The sequence below is a fragment of the Periplaneta americana genome, chromosome 12 (assembly GCF_040183065.1).
Source record: "Periplaneta americana isolate PAMFEO1 chromosome 12, P.americana_PAMFEO1_priV1, whole genome shotgun sequence".
NCBI classification, from domain to species: Eukaryota; Metazoa; Arthropoda; class Insecta; order Blattodea; family Blattidae; genus Periplaneta; species Periplaneta americana.
In genome coordinates this window covers 49,704,109-49,718,242 of record NC_091128.1, presented here as the reverse complement: position 1 = coordinate 49,718,242, position 14,134 = coordinate 49,704,109, and the positions used below count along the sequence as shown (strand labels likewise).

The window sequence follows — 14,134 nt, the reverse complement described above, 5'->3', positions numbered from 1 at the left end:
GGCAACGAAAGAACAAAAATGGCGAACGATACTACCTACCTAGACTTTATAGAGCCTTGACTTCCTAAGACGTAAGCAAAGAGGAGGAGTCACGCCAGGAATAACAGCGTCGCGACTATAGGTACACATATTTACTCAAATAAAAATAAATTGGATATATGAAGTAATAAATTTCTCATTATCTGTGTATGTATATATATATATATATATATATATATTTCATTCCAAACTGACTTGCTTCATCTGATTACCTAACCCAGCTAGGAGTCCTGTGCTAGATATGGAAATTACCAGAATAGGATCTTCTTGGATAACTGAGATATAACAAAAATGATGGGCGTGTGTTTTCTGAAAGATTCCAAGCTTCTAGTAACCACTTCGTCATTCTTGCTACATACCATGTAACATGTTGTTCTCTAGTCTGCAGATTTATTACCGCTAGATGGCATGAGATGTGTGGCTGGCAGAACAGTCACATTGTCAACTGTGTTAGACTTTACCACGTAATTAAAAATTAATGACCTAAAATTAGAGGTTTTAAACTATTTACTTTCATCTTTTAATTTATGTGTTTTACTTTAATTATTGCTACTTTGAAGTCCTTCTTACTGGTGTGTGTATATGCGCATGCGCCACTTTACAGTTACTATGGATACAGAGCTTAACTTTGTTTTCTATCAGAGCCATAGAAAGTTTTTAATGTCTTATGACATGCATGATGTAGGAAATCTAATTTGAAATTTAATACTTACACACAGAGTAGTTACTAAAAGTATAAAGTAGCCATGCTGTTGCGTACTTTTAATAAGAATTAGTTTCACTGTAGTATTGTGTAACCTAACAGAATTCTTTAAGTTGTGTATGCATTTGATTTTGTTCTTGCTTTACACAGATCAGTTTACCAACATGGATATGTTTGACCTGGAGAATGATCTCCCTGATGAACTGATGACGTCGGGGTCCTGGGGGAGTGCTGTAGAATCAACAGCGAGTAGTAAACCGCCTGCTACAGGACCAGGTCCTGGGTCTGGACCTGGTCCTGGTCCTGGTCCTGGGCCTGGTCCAGGGCAACCACCACAGACCCAGCAACAACCACAGCCTGGTGCGGGAGGACCAGGTCTTCAGAATGGAGCTGTGGATCAACAGCAGCAACCACCTCAGCAGTCAGATCCTCAGCGCCAGCAGCAGCAGCAACAGCAGCATGTTACTCAACAACAACTCTCCCATCATCTTATGCAACAGGTAAGATATATACAGAGAGAGATGGCATTATGTAGGGGACGTCGGGGAACAGATTGCCCACAATCCATAGCTCGACTCACCGGTAAGCTGTAGCAGTGCGGGTGGGTGTTCAGTTTCATTACGGTGCCTTAGGCCTAAATCATTAGTTAAGAGTTACCTAATGAATCAATGAAGTTGAAAACTGACGTAGATCTTACCTTTCATCAAGGCAGCTATTAAAAATGATGTCCAGCATTCTTGATGCAAATGTTACATCATGTTAAAAAAATTCCGAAACACTTTATCTCCGCGTCTGAAATTTCAGATATCACTCGTCTGATTTCATTCTCCAGGGCTTCAAGAGTATGTGGATTGTTGTACAGTTTGTTCAAAGTTCCCCACCGATAGAAATTTACGTGGTCAGCTGGATCCTGTTGTGTTCACTGATGAACCATTGACACTCTGTAAGAATGAAAGTGTAGCATTTTCAGTCCCTGTAATGCCGATCTTTGTGTAATACCACCCTCCTACATTAATTAGCGTTAAGATTTTCTTAGGCTGGTTTTAATTCTTGCTTGAATATCTGCAAGGTTCTCCTCTGTTAATTTCTCTTCTGTGGTTCTCTCTTTTTGTTTAAAACAGACCCTGTTTCTCGCCATTTTCTGAATAATTTGGTTGTTATTGTCTTGAAGGCATTGCAGCATTGCGGAACTGACATAGAAACTTGCAAACGGTACTGTCATACAATTTCTTCTTTAGGAGAAATGTCTGAACTAGAAATATCTGTTGTACAATACTGTACATCACCATTCTGATAGCGAACACAATAATGCTTAATAACAAGTGTAGTAATGCAACACCACTTGAGAATTTTAGATACCGTAATGAAACTGAACGCTCACCCAGTGAGTCGAGCAATGGATTGCAGGCAATCTGTTCCCTGACGTTCACTGCATAATGTGGTTACTTTTCGCTACCTGTCTCTGTATTACAGTGGGACAGTTGTTTTCAACTCCTGTTTGGTCTTAAGGATATTTGAATGATATTAATTAAAGTAGAGGCAGTTTAGATTAGCTGTAAGTATTTTACTCCCATTGAGTTTATTGTGCCTAGCAACTTCATCAAATATCTGCAGTGGTAACCCATTTCCTTTCCTTTTCTTTAAGTCTTAATTGACTTGCAGTAATCTGTATAACTTTGCATTGATACTAGGAACATATTCTTATATTCTCCCGATATGAGGTTAAAGGTCACTTCATTCTTATAGAGTCTGCAGGAACATTAATTTGCAAAGCAGAATATTTGAATGATGAAATAGCTTGTTGCCTGAAGCCCTGTCATCCAGAAACAACCCTTTTGTATGTCGTGAATTCTGCACCTGCTTTAAAACTCGTAAACCGCTGATTCAATGAAACACATTGTTGCCATCTGACCACCGAGAACAGTTATTTGTGATTGAAACAAAATTGCTTATTTGAATTAAAATTTTGGAAAAAAAAAAAATTATTTACGCTGACTAAATACTTCTGCTTGAGTGCCCAAAACCAGATCACAAGGTTCACCTGAATCACTCTGATTCATATAGCTGCTTGTCACAGATTATAATCTGGAGTCTTTGATGTAATGCAAGATGAGGTTTATTGAGATTGCAATGCCAATAACTGAACCAATATTGCTGGTTCTGTATAAAAAATAGCAGTTTATTTGTATGTGTGTACTGCAGAGTTGCACCACTCTTTTTCCCAGTTAGCATTTCTGGATTTTACTGTGTACTAAAGCTCTACTAAGATGGCAGACCAATATGGTTTAATTTATCAGATAGATTGACTGCAGCCTTTGTGTCCATATCACAAGAAATGTTAGTACTAAATAAGGTATTTTTAATCTCTTAGTAGTTCCATTAATTTGAATTGTTAGGAATTACTTTTTCTATCCAGTATTACTGTACAGCATGCAGCGGTCACTTGAGGAGTTTTTAGCAGTGACTTAATATTAAATCTGAAACATTGCGACTACTTTCACTTGAAAGAGGGATGTTTTGAGGCTATAAACCCTCAATCAGGCAACTGGGGAGAACCATTTTTATAGGGATATGGGGCAGAATGATGCACTTGCTAGTGGATGAGATGGAACACTCAGAATGTAATTTACTATAATTTTAAAAAGAAATTATATGTCTAGCATTGTCGTATTCTTTGGTGGGCGTTTTTGTTGATAATGCACCAGCCTGAGTCACCCTTGGAAATTGGTTTCGTAAGTTCCAAAGAGATTGAGACTTGCTAGAACACGAAAATTGCTCATACTGCTGCTATAGAGCCATAACTTCTGAAACCATTCAAACTCTGCAGAAATTGATCATGGAGGATTCTCACACTACATATGCTGAGATTCAAACTGCCCTTTGCATTGGATCTATGGCAATTAACGTCGTCCTAAAGGATCGTCTTGAAGACAGTAAGTGTTGTGCTCGTTGGATGCCACATTTCGTAACCAAAAAGCAGAAGACAGTTTCTGTGGAATGTTGTTGTTCCATGCTAGACAAATTTATGTGTGACAAATTATGTATGACACACAAATAAAATAGCAGTTGGCATTGTGGTATTTTTGTGATGACAGCCTACCAACATGTGCAATTGAACAAAAGTACAGGAAAGAAGATAGTGGCATCTTTCTCTACAAAATAGGCCATTTTGACTGGTGTCACATTAGATAAATTACTAAAAAGACTGGCAGGAACGAAATGGGGTAGCTCAAGGAGTACACTCAACACAACCTACAACACATACATAAAGCCTATCTTAACGTACTGTGGTGAAGCACTAATAACCTCATCAACCACAAATAAATAGATATTGGAACACACTCAAAACCAAGCTTTACGTCTCATCACTGGTGCAATCAAAACTACTCCAATTGAAGCCATGCAAATAATCACATCTAATAAACCAGTTGTAACAGACCTTGAAACACAAGCCCGTTTAACCTATGAAAAATTAAGAAGGTTTCCAAATTGGGATAAATGGAGTAGATACAAAGGTTCTAAATTTACATTGAGGACCCAAAACGGATACATACAAGAGGTAGAAAAGCTTAAACAAAATCTAGAAATACCAAGTGAAAAGGAAAACTTGATGTCTCGATATAATCGACTTAATAACTTCAAAGTAGACTGCTGCCTTGATCATGATGAAGTCTTGAACAAAAAAGATATAAATCCAGAAGTAGCAAAAGCCATAGCCCTACAAACATTTAATAGAAAATATCCACAAAAGGACTGGTTGTACATTTACACTGATGGATCTCTCATGGATCAAAATGAACTAGCTGGAGCAGGAGCTACTTGTCAATACTTTCCTCTTTATAAAAATGTTGGCAAGTACGCAACAAATTTTGATGGCGAAGTTGAAGCCATTTATACATCACTTCAAAATGTATTTGTCTGGCTAAACCAGTGCAAAAATATAGTCATCCTGTCTGACTCCAAAGCTGCAATCCAGTCCATCAGCTCAACAACATCCCCTAAAATGGAAAAAGTAAAAGAAATTCATTGCATGGTAAAACAAATTCAAATGCTAAATAAAAAACTGATCTTCCAATGGATCCCGGCCCACTGTGGACTGGATGGTAACGAGAAAGCAGATATGTTAGCAAAGAAAGGAACTAAAATCAACTTAAAAACAAATTTCAAGTTCCCATATGAATCAATAAAACGAGTCATAAAAAGAATCAGTAACAGCGAACAGGCAAAACATCCATCAAAATGGAAAGAATCATTCAAAAATCCAAAACTAATTCCTGATCTACCTCGAAAATCTGCCGTGGCCATGTTTAGATTGATTACTGGTCATGATTGCCTCAGTAAACACCTCCATTGTATTAGAGTACTGAATTCACCTAAATGCTTACTGTGCACCAGAGAAGAGGACATGGAGATGGAGCACCTGGCTAATTGTGAGACTCTTAGGACATTTGTGGACCTTCCATCAAAATATTGGGAAGCAAGAAAGATGATGACTTAATTGTTAAATCCAGAGCATTAGGTACACACACACACACACACACACACACACACACGCACGCACGCACACACACACACACAGATATTAGATAACGCTAGGAACTGTGATTGCAAATTGATATGTGAGTCACTGTCTTCCACAAGCTATCGCAGACTGGAAAGCAAAGCACTGGATTTCAAAAAAATGTTATCTGCAGCTTCACCATGACAATGCGGCTGCTCACACGTCAGACACAATTGTGGATTTCCTGATCAACCAAAGGGTTAGAGTGCTTCTGCATCCCCCTTATTTTCCAGATCAGGCCCCATGTGATTAATTTCTTACCCCCAAAACTGAAGAAGCTTCATGGGCGCAAGTTCTTAAGCTACAGAGAAGTCAGTTGGATTTATATAGAGACTGTAAATGATCTTCCTGAAGAAGCCTGATCAAAGACATTTTCAAAGTGGTGTTAATGAGTTCAGAGCCATATTCAAAGTTGTTTCAGTGAGTACAGAAATGTATACATGTTCAAGATGAATACTTTGTAGAAGTTTCAAGCCGACACATCTGTGTGTATATGCTAAAACTGTCGGATCGACCCTTGTATAAATTGCTGGAACCTACACCTACAAGCAACAAAATTCATCTGTTTAATATTTTTTCCCTAACTACTGCTGGTATACAGAGTGCATAAGAATTATGGAACATTGTAAATTCATAACCTTCAGTTTTATTAAGAAATCCAGAGTATAAGAGTCAGAGTACATAAACAAATTTTGCACATGTTTGTGAAATAGTTTTTATTTTTGTACAGGGTGTGAAAAAGAACCTGTTTTATTTTAAAATGATAACCAATGTTAAATTTATTTCTGTATTTTTTAGGTCTTAAATTTGTAACATCATAAATTTATTTCTTTTTATTTACTTACATGTTGTTATTGTATGGTCTTAATGAATAATTATTATTAAAAGGAAAAGTGCACCTGAATATCAATTTATCACTATGAGAATAAGGATGACGAATAAAAAATTCATGGACAGACACCAAGCGAAAAAAGTTAAAAAAACACAATGGTTCCTTTATCTCAAGTTTTTCTAAAGTTGTTCAACATGGCAAATCTTACAGAAGAAGAGAGAAATGAGATGTGTCATCCTTCTACGGCATTGCGGGAGAGGGGGGATTATACCTTTGCGGCTGCCACATCAGATGATGAAGGCACATTAGATTGGTACTTAATGCAGTGGAAGCGATTAAATAACAAGTACCAATTTTATAACAAGATAACAATATAATTGACTAAACAATAAATAACATAACAATATACAAATGAATTGATGTATGTAAACAATATGCTCATGATACAATGAATAAATATTAAAGTATAATAAGAATTCAATCTGCATGTAGTGGTTAACTCTACTACCAACAATGTTCCTACAAAGTGATTCTATCCTCAATGTTCTCTTGTAACTAACGCCCATCCAATACAGTCATATTATGTTAGCTTCACTACATCTCCATTCAGTTTCCTCAATGATTTACACAATATCATGAGACAATATATTTTCATAGTTTTCATAGAGAACACCGTGTCCATACAATAACATAAAGTTCGTTACTACCATCAGATAGAATCATGCAGTTCAACTATTTCGACTATAGTCATTTAGATGACATGCACACTCTTATACAATATTTCGCAAAAATCAATCACTGACACTGAGGGAGTAGAATATTAGTTCACACGTATTCTAAGCAACGTAACTCCATCTAACTGTAGCAAGGCTAAAAATACTTCCGTAACAATTTACCATCTCTTGTACCTGATTGCCAATATTCCAGAACATTCCAAGAAATTCACCTGCACTGTAGAATTTCGCCTAAGAATTCGCACAACATACATGCAAGATGTAAAATAGTGTGGACAGCGAAACCTTCTCATATTGTCCCAGAAATTAACTATTGCGACTTACAATTCTGCCTCAGTATAGCTTCCAGATAACTCGACAACTAATAACCAGATTTATTGTCCACTTTAATATCTCTGGTACTTGATAAAAATTGCAATGTGGTATGCTGCAGATCTACAGAATTCCAAATCCTAGTAACAATCCCATCATAAACAAAACCCACTTAGAAAATCCAAGGAATCTATCAATTATGAAAGCTTGACAATACGCTAAAATCCAGTAAGTGTATCAGACTGAAGTTACGTATACCAACAATTTTCCGAAGTGTTCCAATCAGACGACCTTGCCTATCCTGGTGGAGATTGCTGAGTAATCCCAAGAGATGATATTGCCTATCCCGACGGAGTTTCCTGAGTGATCCGTCTGTCTCATGATAGTTGCGAAGAAATCTCTGTTTCCCCTCTCTGCACTACACACAATTCATGCTGGTGAATATGAAGGAGAAAAGGGAATTTGCACATGGAAAAGATGGTGCTGGCTTCAAGATAGCGAATGGTGAAGAATCACGGTACTGTAGTAGGTTGTACCGCTTGTTGAGCCATCATGCATGGCTCACTAAAACTTGCTCAGTCCATTTGGCCATTATAGACCTCTGTTGTTATATTAAGCTTCTTTTCTTCTAAAACAAAGCCTATCCTTATCTAAAAGTTCGTATTATTGTGCATGTCACTCACTCAGTCTGTAGACCGATGGATATAAAACTAGCACAATCCTTTCATAAAAATGGACAGAATGCATTTTGTCATCACACTCTTCAATTGTAATTTCAGTGATGATTGACTATGGTGATAGAAAGAAGAGCCCAGCAGAAGATATCTATTTTGTTTGGTGAAGTGCATTCAAAAAGAAATTATCACTCTACAGTCTACAATTTAAAAAAAAAAAAAAGAATACTGGAACTGTTAAAAAGAAGTCCAAGTGTGGAACACCAAAACAAACTACAGTTGATGAAAAAGCTCTTGAAATTTTATTTTCTGTGAAGGATAATCCTTAACTGCTATTCCATCTCAAATCGACCAAAATATAGAGAAAATTGACCTTACAATTTCTAAATACAATAAACCTTTTTTTGTACGTAGAGAATTGTGATACAATGCTTTGTGCAAAGTTTGAGGCATCAGAACTTCATAGTGTTTAAATTAAAAATATTTAAATTTATCATATTTTCATAAAATTTGCAACTTTAAACTGTTGTAGCTCCGAAACCCTTTCACCCAATGATAAAAATCATGGTTTATTTTGATGCTGAGAAATTAAAGTTTATATTGACATATAAACAGATTTTCTTCCTTTTTATGGAAATTGAGAAATTTAGATTTTTCCTCATTAAGACGCCTTTGCCTAGGAAAAAATATTTTAAAAATATATAGTTAGATTCCGCATTGAAAGTACAAATAAACACATTTTTTTACTGGTGGCACGTTGATAAGAAAGTATTGAAAATATCAAATAATATCAAATAAAGAAAATAAATAGTACGCGCATGAACTAACTAGCTGACTGTGAGGCAGGAGCTAGCTGAGGTAAGCAAGGCCAGGAGACATAAACATGGGATGTGTCGTCTAGCAGTCATGGCTGTGCTAGCATTATCACAGGTTTTCATAAACACAGGAGTAAAATGACGCCCAACGCTCGCTTATCTTCAGCTCTCTGCCAGTGCGTGCGGTACTGCGCCGTTCAAGTCTAGGCGTGTGAAAATAACCTATTTAATACCCTCGAAACTTATTGCCGTACCACTAAGCAAACAATGCTGAATCCCTCTTAATAATGCAAGGTTTTTTCTCAATATTTTTTAACATTGTCACAAATTGGCAAAAAGCCTAAAAGTAAGTAAAATCAGATTATCTGTCTCTGTATATAATAAAAAATAAGGATTACTTCTTAACATAACCTACCAAATGTCAGCTTCAAAATGAGCTCTTGTTCAATGTTCTGCAGTAAATGGTTCCAGAGTTCTGAGTGCTAAAAGAGGCTTGTTTTTATAAAATATGTTAAATTTGTCGCTCAATAATATGAAAACCGTTTGACTTTCGATAGTATATTTTTGAAAATGCACTCTCCTCAGCACCTTGTATAAATAGGGAAAAAATTAGAGTATAAAAAAATGCGATGTTTTTTACTGATCGATTTCATATCGAATAGCCCATATTTATTTACGTGTCAACTTGCAATAGATGTCAGTCAAAAATCTCTATGTAACTTATCAAAGTGAGTCAAATTATGCCCATACAAAGTACATATTTTCCAAGAACTTAAAATGACTTTGGCAGAAGAAGCAAGTTCTGCAAAAACTTCTCTTATGAAGATACTTACTGTCTCATTGGTGCTGTAAATCATGAATAATGTCAAGACTTTCCTGGAAGATGGATTTTAGAAGAATTAGACTTGAATTGGCGTCGAAGATTCCCTGATCTGAACCATTTTAGATTTTTCCAATCAGTAAATCAGTAATTATTTTTCCACCTCTAATTTCCAATGCACTCGATCGATCCAAACAGTCTTCTTCCTTAAATCCATTTTGTTGCATGGCTTTCTGATTTATGTATTTTATTATTCATCATTCATTTTATATGTTTATAAACATATAAAGAGATTAGGCTATAGGATATATGAAATAACGTAACAGTTGGGGCAGTGAATAAGTTTTTTTTTTTTTTTTTTTGCATACATTCCTTGAAATTATTTACATTAGGCAAGGATAAAATTACCTTTTATCCACCATCAATTTTGGAAAAGTCATGAAGAGTAACTAGAAGTTCTAATGGATTTATTAACTCTAAGGCGTTATTGGGATTTTGTGGATTTTTTTAATCACTCATTTTTTATGTTCTAATTTATTGTAGTTGGTTAATATCTGATGACTGGTTAAACGACATCCAACATTTAAAAAAAAAAAAATATATCTCCTAAATTATTTATTATGCACATTTCGGGTTTGTGCTGTTGCGAAAGGAATCTCTTAAAGTTTTGTTCATCTACTGTAATTCTAGGACAATGAAGTGAGGACTACAGAAACCTATTTTATATTTTAAAATGCCTCTGTATACTTTTCATCTGGACACCTGTGTCCAGATGCTAATTTTTTTATTGGAGGTTCACGTCCATACTGCATTATAAAAGAATGCTGGACACAACTCTCATGCAACCTTATCCTGCATTGTCAAAATTACTTACTGAGCTGAGCGAAGATTGCCAGCTAGCATATCTGTTGAAGCGGAATGTAGATGAAACTTGAGACATTCCCTTTGCTATGTCACAGATCGAAGGTGTATAATTAATATGTACATACTTTCTCACATTCTGTGTGGAAATAATTTTCAACATTTGAAAGCTATAGAAATTAGTATCAATGAATTCTTCATATCAAAAACCAGTAACTGTTATGGGATAACAAACCTAGCTGAATGATGACTGAAGACTATAGAATCTAATGGCCTTTACTTTGAAGAACATATTAATTTCTTGTCACAACACACTCCAATTAAAATTTTGCGCAAAAACTGACATTACTTACGAGACAGTATCTGTATTTCCATGGAACTTTAAATGTATTTCATTCTAAAGGTTATTTGATGTATAATCAGTATCCTAGATAGAAAGGCTGGAACATTTGTTTTGCTTGAGAGTTTTTGTTTCAAACAAGATCTGATTGACGTACTTTCTTGCAGGGAAACAAGAATCTGGTTGCAAACTCTTTAGTTTTGGCAGCTGGAGGATTAGGCAACAAAAGTCCAAGTTTACAGTCACCGCCGAATGTTTCTGTGAGCAAGAGTGGTGTAGTTGTGGGTGACCCAATGGGGAATCTTCTTCCAAGTAGTATTGCTAGTTCTCTAGCAAATAATCCAGGAGGTGCAAGTGGCACAATGACCATGTCCTCAATTCCCAATAGTGTCCAGGGAGTTGGAATGCCATCATCCATGGTAAGCTTATTTGCATTAATTTTCGTTACATATACATTTTTACATCATCTATATGTGTTAGACTCTATCGAAAATGGAGAGGTTACAATAAAATTGGATGAGTTATGCAATAATAGACCAACTGACAATTTGAAAAAAAAAAAAAAAAAGAGATATTTGCACAAATCTGTTGATGGCAGGCTAATTTAACTCTGAGTAAATCAAGAATGCACTATCTGAATTTTGCTGCTATTTACTGACTAATGGGTAAGCAAGATGAATATATCTTACCACTTTTGAAGTATACTGCCATCAAAAATATATCTTAATCGGGTATGAGCAGGTCTCCATTCCCCATTCAAATTTAGTTACATTTTGGGAATAACTGTATGCATATTTAGTAAAAATTCGTGTCATAATGTTATATTTTGCGCATTTCTCATATTTAATGAATTCACTCAAATCATAATGAGCTGTAGTAAAATGTAATACTATGAAAATTTTTCAGATTATATGTAAAATACCTATATTTTTTCAGAAATGCAATGAAATGAAAGTATGCACTATCTGTGAAATGTGGAGTTTCAAGTAGCAGGTAGGCTTCTATTGTTTGGCTCGAGTGAAAACATGCTGTACACAACAAAACAGGGTTTCCTTACAATTTTCAAGTGTTTGTAACTTTCTCCTCCCTCTCAATCACTCCTTGTTCCTTCAGTATCTTTCCATCATGCTGTTCTAAAGACAGAGGACATTTGAAGTAATTTGCTTAAATATAACATCAAGCTGGTTAGACATTGTATTTTAATCAATGTATAATGCCGAGAATTTAAAAAAATCTAACATACATGTCTTACTGATAAAGGCATATCTCGAATTTTATTGGTCATATTTTTATGTTTTTTAGATCATAAATGCAAATATATACCCTATTTTTAGGTCATAGAAATCCACCCTCTAATTATCATCTTCAACTAGTAAAAAGAGTCTTTGGAGATGTATCAAAGTATGTTTAAATAACTGTCGCTCTTTTGAACATTTGCGGTGAATTTCTGATTACCTGGTAATTGTTGCTATTATGGGCAATAAATATCCAGTGTTTCCTCAGTCTACACATTGGTACACAGTTAATGTATGAAGTTTGCTGCATTTTCGCTTGCAAATACAACATCTTATGCTGTCCATAATATTGAAGGTAAAAATGTGATTTAAATTTCATTGTACATCACATAATTGGAGCGTCCATTCTGTTACAAATAAATTTACATGTTCCATTTAAAATACATTTGTTTGTTATAACTTTATGGTAAAGAAATGCAGAAATGTCGTATCTCTTTACATAAACAACCTGCTAACATGCATTTCTGCACAATCAAATTCATGCTGCCTTTCATAGTTTACAGATAATTTATGAATGACCTGGTGTACTATGGCCCAGTTTCTTCAACCTTTGTTAAAATGCACCTAACATAGCGTTAATTAACTGTAAGTTAAAAGTATGAATTGCTGTTAAAAATATTGCGTTTCTTCAATTTTACATTTCACATTTTAACATTCTGTTTGTTAACTTTCTGTTAGGACCAGAGATTCTAGAGTTTAACCATAACCAAGTATAGGCTCACTTCTGTTTTCTGAACTCTGACAATTGCGATTCTCGCTTGTTTCCGTTGTTTGATTCAGAGAGGATAGAAGTCTTTCTATTCTCTTAGGTTTGATTTCTGCTTCTTTCCTCGTCTGCATCACAATAGTGTGGAGTGGCGTATTGGTATTGCTGTTATGAAATGGAAACACTGGAACAAAAAAAATCGTGGGACTAATTTCTCTTCGAATAATTTCAAGGAAAAATTGTTCCAGGGCCAGGTATCGATCCCGGGACCCTTCGCTTAGTGCGCAAACGCTCTACCGACTGAGCTACCCCAGGAACTATACACAACACCGTCACAATTTTTCCTTTTTATATCCACACAACTCACATGAGCTGACAAGACGCCAGAACTCAACTGTGAGTGCAGACAAACACTGTGTGACTTTAAATTGTGGCTTTCTGTTAACTTACCTACAGTAACGAATGTATTATACAAATCTGGCTTTCAGGTAGTAGCTCCCTGTAAAGCAGGTTTGAATAATTTCGAGGAAAAATTGTTCCGGGGCCGGGTATCGATCCTGGGACCCTTCACTTAGCGCACGAACACTCTACCAACTGAGCTACAATATTTGTGTGCACTCACAGTTGAGTTGAGTTCTGGCATATTGTCAGCTCATGTGAGTTGTGTGGATATAAAAGGAAAAATTGTGACGGTGTCGTGTATAGTTCCTGGGGTAGCTCAGTCGGTAGAGCGTTCGCACGCTAAGCGAAGGGTCCCAGGATCGATACCCGGCCCCGGAACAATTTTTCCTTGAAATTATTCAAACCTGCTTTACAGGGAGCTACTACCTGAAAGCCAGATTTGTATAATTTCTCTTCATTCGAAAGAAACCTTCTGCTGGAAATTATTTCGCAGTATAAACCAATTAATGAGAATAAACAAATGGATCTAAGTTGAAAGCGAAAAGTGAGGCTTGGCAGAAAATAGCCTATACCTTTGTCTGTCAAATCACAGAAGTCATCCCCTCTGTTTATGTATTCATGGATATGATTTTACAAATAATCCAGATATATGTTCAGCATCTACGCACCAGCCATATTGGATACTTCTATGCTAACAGAGAGTTAAATGATTTAACTGCATGAAATTGGGCAGTTAAATTAACATAGGTTTTAACAGCCTGTAAGTACTAACAATAGTTGAAGAAATGCTTCAACTGTTAAGTTTACAGTTAAAATGGAATAACCAAAAGGCAAATGCTGGGTAATATTTTGGCGAATCCTCGGACCTCACCTCATCTCACTACATCTCGCCAAAATATTGTAAAAAATTGCACAAAATTGTAAAAATTGTAGAAAATTACTAAATTGTAAAACTATAAAAATTTGTAAAAATTGTAATTGTAATATTGTAAAAATTTAACTTGTTCCACATCTTAAAGCTTCATTGCTCATGTAAGATC

General features: G+C 35.7%; 1 protein-coding gene across 6 annotated transcripts in view; it reads left to right on the top strand.

Annotated features, from left to right (window-relative positions):
* Positions 1 to 14,134, top strand: part of nej (nejire) — a 304,634-nt gene that overhangs the window by 63,576 nt on the left and 226,924 nt on the right. For all 6 annotated transcript variants that reach the window (XM_069841285.1, XM_069841284.1, XM_069841283.1 and 3 more), the window contains 2 exons: positions 893 to 1,242; positions 10,859 to 11,110. In XM_069841285.1, the coding sequence (XP_069697386.1) occupies positions 893 to 1,242; positions 10,859 to 11,110 (602 nt within the window). The remainder of the gene's footprint in view (positions 1 to 892; positions 1,243 to 10,858; positions 11,111 to 14,134) is intronic.